The 4,599-nt window shown below is 42.0% G+C and overlaps 1 protein-coding gene across 1 annotated transcript in view; it reads right to left on the minus strand.

Annotated features, from left to right (window-relative positions):
* Positions 1–670, minus strand: part of MRPL15 (mitochondrial ribosomal protein L15) — a 5,341-nt gene extending 4,671 nt beyond the window's left edge. Inside the window, exon 1 of the mRNA XM_004679875.2 lies at positions 455–670. Coding sequence (XP_004679932.1) covers positions 455–618 — 164 coding nt within the window. The 5' untranslated portion in view covers positions 619–670. The remainder of the gene's footprint in view (positions 1–454) is intronic.
* Positions 671–4,599: the final 3,929 nt, after the last annotated feature.

A 4,599-nucleotide genomic window follows, 5' to 3' on the forward strand; every position in this document is an offset into this window, starting at 1 on the left:
TATGTGTAATTGGCATCTGTAGATATTTAATCTCAAGAAAAATTTATAATGAAAAAATGAAAATATTTTCTTATTTCACTAAAGCAATGTTTTTTTTTTTGTTTTTTTTTTTTTAAGGGACACTTTTTATCGCTGGACTCAGATTTGCAGGAGACACCTAATGTAATAGATCAATTCACATGATCCCCGCGAAAATATACTGGTGAAACACTTTGGCTTAAATACAATTCTGAATGAGACAATCATTTTCATAGTTTCTGAGTCTTCCCTTCTTCTCCCTAATTAACCTAAGTCTGCTTTCAAAAATAAACCTTATTAAACAGCGGGAGCACGTGGGAGGATTTTCCTCCGTGCAGCCAAGGAAAACCTGAGTTCGGCAACTCTGCACTCATCCTAATCCTACACTTATCCTAACCCCGTTCTGCAAAAAAGTCCTTGAAAGCAGCACGGGAACGAGGAGCCGCTTCCTTCTCTCCCACCACCCTGTGCTTCCCCCCACCAGCCATTTACCGGTTTCCTGGAGCCTGGATTCGGCCTTAAATTGGCCAAGCTCACACGGGGCAGGGCTCGAAGCAGGTCTAGGGCCTTGGCCCCACCGCCCCGCGCAGGACCGGCCATGACCCCCCAACGCTGGACCCCTGCAAGGACGCCCTGAGCCGCCTCTGGGCACGCGCAGTGGCGCGGCGCTGCTTTACGGCCACGGCCCCGTCGCTGTCGTGCTGCGGCGCCCGCTTCGCGGCAGCGCTTGGGCTCTGGGAGTGGCTTTGGGAAGATTGCAAAGGTTACTCGGGCACCCCACGCTGCACCCTCCTTCCCTGTGGTGCGGGGAAAATGGTAAGTTCAGTTAGCCTTATTCAGTGTGCCTGACAGAGTTGTGTGGTTTTTGTCGTTTTTAGTGAGCTGAACCGGCAAACCTGGTAAGGTCCGCAGTTTCGAGATCTAAGTGGATTTCTCCAGGAGCCGCAGAGCGAGGAGTCAAATTTTAAATGTTTCCAATTAGAAAAATAGTATTTCTTTTAACAAAGTTGAGTAGCTGCAGCTCAAATTTTTATTAAAAAAGCATTTGTTTGTAATGCGTATAATAAAGAAGACCGTGTTCATTTTTCTTTCATTATTTTTGTATTTTCACTACTTGCTGGGAATTTGTTCCTGCTGGTTCCTGTTAGAGATCACAAGTAGTAAAAATGAGAAATAGATTTTTGAAGGGTAGCTACTTCTATGTTTTTGAAGCTGCTTTAAATCAAGTGTAAGGTAACTCAGAACTCTATTTAAGTAATATCAATAAGCAGTATATTGAACCTTTGCTGGAAAACTTAAGTCAAGCAGGTCTTAGTCCCAGGTTGATTGAAGTCTAGTATGGGAGACTTTCCAAAACTGAGTTTTTCTAATTAAAATATATATATATATAATATTTATAAATATATATAATATATATAATATATATATATGCCTAGTAGCATAAATGAAAGAATAGTGCAGCTATATGAGTTTTGTGTACTGAACTTATATATGAAATCCGGATAAAGGTCCAGATTTTATTTAGAAGTACAAAAGAAAATGCAGGAAAAATTGAAGCCAGTTTCTATTTGTAGTACCTGAGCCTGGCAATCACAGGACGTTGGTTTGGGAGACTGGCAAAGGAGAGTCCTGAGCACTCCGTGGCTTTTTCGGGCTTTTCATGATCATCCTACTGCCTGCAGGCAGGCAGGGTTGCTGGGAGGCCAGGCAGAATCTCTGCTGTGTCGGCCTTCTCTGGCCTTGTCTTGTAGCCCTGCCGCTGTCCCTCTCTCCTCTGTGTGATGCATTCTTAGGCTCACCCACACCAGATTCCAGGTGTCCACATCAGGCTGTCTCCCCTGAGCCCAGGCTCCAAGCTCCTTCTATATTTAAGACCTCAGGTGATAGCCAGAGGAGGGCTCATTACAGCCTGACCATCACTTACTCCACTCTGTTGTTAAACGTTTCAATTTGAAATATTTTATCATCTTTTTATTAGAAATTTCATACTGATGGGTAGAAAACTGGAAAGTATATTGCAAAATATGCCCTAATCTTTTGAAAAATTCTTTTTTTTCTATATCTACAAAAACATTGCACTAAGTAGTGAATATCAGGCTGAGTGTAAATACCAATTATGTTTTGGCGTTTTTTTGAGAAAAAAATTATTGAATAAATGAAATATAAGAAATGTTAAACATTGTGCTGTATTCAGTAGTACACATTCTTTGTTGTGTTGCTCATGTCATGTTACTGGCATATGTCAGTCACTGGAAATACTTTGTAGGTAATTGTAGGCTACATTTGTTTATCCCACAACCAACATGTTTGATGGTATGAAATTGACAAAATAATTTGATGTTTTATCTGTGTTGTAAAAACGTAAATTAAAGGTATGTGATAAATAATTTATCTAGCCTTATCCTTAAGCCTATAGAAATTTTACATCATCATTATCATTGCACTGTGCAAAATATTTATTAAATACAATTTGAAGTGTTGTTCTAAATACTGATTAAATGAAGTTGAGTATTTGCAACAAAAAATAACAAACAATGCAAGAGCCATCCTGATGATAGCTCCAGTTAATGGTGACTATAGAATCATAGAAAGAATAAAGTCAACACTGTAAAAATGACAAAATAAGTCCCCTGGGAAGGCATTTTCCTCTCACATTCCCAAATAATCTTCCTCCACCTGTCATAGTGCCTGACAGTCTATCAATATAAATCAGTTACTTTGAGCTCACTTAAAAAAAAAAAAAAATTCTCAAGATGAGTAGAGAATGGGAGTAGGGGGTGAAAATTAAAAGGGATAAATTCATCACACCAGGTACTTTGTATGAACCATAAAGATAATACACTACAAAGTAACTCTGATTGTTAAGGGATCAACAAAACCTCTATGTTCTAAAAAGCAACAAAACAAAGTGAAAACTAAAAACGTACATAAATTTCTTCATCGTATCTCTCTAAATGAAGTGGCACATTGAATATTTTGGCATGGATCAAACAGGAGGAAAAAAGGTATTTGGGTTATTCGATTACTGCTAACTTTTACTATGAAGCAATTACAGTGTTTTTAGAACGGGACCCAGGACAGACTAATCTGTGATGATCAAGCTTGAGGAATGAAAAACAACCCCCTTTCTTTTTCACTATGTCTATTTTGGTAAAGTTGGTTTATAGCACTGTACATATATAGTACAGTTCTAGTGTTAGCGGGTCACAGCTGCCTCAGCGGTGGGAGGGGGCAGGAGCGGGCAGGAGCAGTTATTCTTTCAAACTGCTGCTTCACCACTGGTCAGTCAGGGCAATTGCTCCTGAGCTCAATAACTGCAGCTTTGTAATAGACCAATCAAGTGTGAGCGCTGAGCTGTTTGGTGCTAAATGGTCCAGTCAGACTTGTGGGTGAAAGAGAATATAAACCAGAGTTGGAGGAAGGTTGGGGAACTCCCTAGAGAAGGAGGAGCCCACGAAGGAAAAGAGAAGGGTGGAAGGAAAAGAGAGGAGTCCCGGGAGTCCCGGAAAAGAGAAAAAGGAGCCCGAAAGAGAAGAGGGTCCCCCATAGAAAGATTAAGGAAGGAAAAGAAGGCCCCTGAGAGGAGACAAACTCCAGAAGAAGGGGAAGACTCCGTTCCTGGCCTCAAAAGAATAAAGAAAAGAAGAACCCAGCAGCTACCTTCCAAGGAGGGAAGAGAAGCCTAAGGACTCTGAATCTGACATTGCCTAAAATGAACATCGAAGGTCCCTGGCCTGGTGTCTCAAAGAGCTGTTGTTAGTATAACCCAACAACTCACAAAGAGCTGTTGACACTGGGTGCCTCTGAAAATGCCTCTGCGTGACCATCACTACTGGCCAGTGCTGTCCAGCACTCCTGGTGACAGGTGGCAACCGTCACTGGTGCTATCTGGGTGAGGGAGCCAACCACTTGTGGATACAGTGAGCACTTTGTTTCCCCTGTTTATAAAATAAACCCTATAGTAGTTGTTCCTGGAGCCCTAGATCTCTTGAAGTTGTGCTCATAGGTGAGAACCCACTGTCAGTGACCTGTCCTCTTATCAGGCACTATCCTTTGTTAGGCTGTTGCCCAATAGGCCCCTATTGTGTGGGTGTTGTATTTCTCTGTAGCCCTTGGTTTTGGTTTTTGGCCTTTTGGGGCGTTTTGGTGGTTCTCTGGTCTCAGAGCCCAGGCAGGTGGGCGGCTGTTCCATCTGATCCCCATTTGGCCTCCTGCCTTGTTAGCCATTTGTGTCCCTTTCCACCCCTGTTTCACTAGGGGTGTAGGTTCACACCACTATGAGTATGTATTATACCATTCCCACCACCAGGCCCCCAATAACTCCTCCATTATAGTCCACTGAGATTTTCCTTAATGAGAAAGGAAGCAAGCAGAGGCAGGAGAGCCATTCATCCTGCTGATATTGGGAGAAAATGAATACTGAGCTATTGTAAGGAAAAAGTGAATCAGGCTATTTTTTGCCTTCTACGCAGCAGCGAGCCCATATCTTGAAATGCTGTGTTTTCCACCTTTGAGACATTTAGCAAACAAAAGGATCTTGCATTTGCAACGAGTATTGGTTGTGTGGCTTTGGGCACTAGC

Source organism: Condylura cristata, unplaced genomic scaffold (assembly GCF_000260355.1).
Source record: "Condylura cristata isolate star-nosed mole 26May11 unplaced genomic scaffold, ConCri1.0 scaffold00009, whole genome shotgun sequence".
NCBI classification, from domain to species: Eukaryota; Metazoa; Chordata; class Mammalia; order Eulipotyphla; family Talpidae; genus Condylura; species Condylura cristata.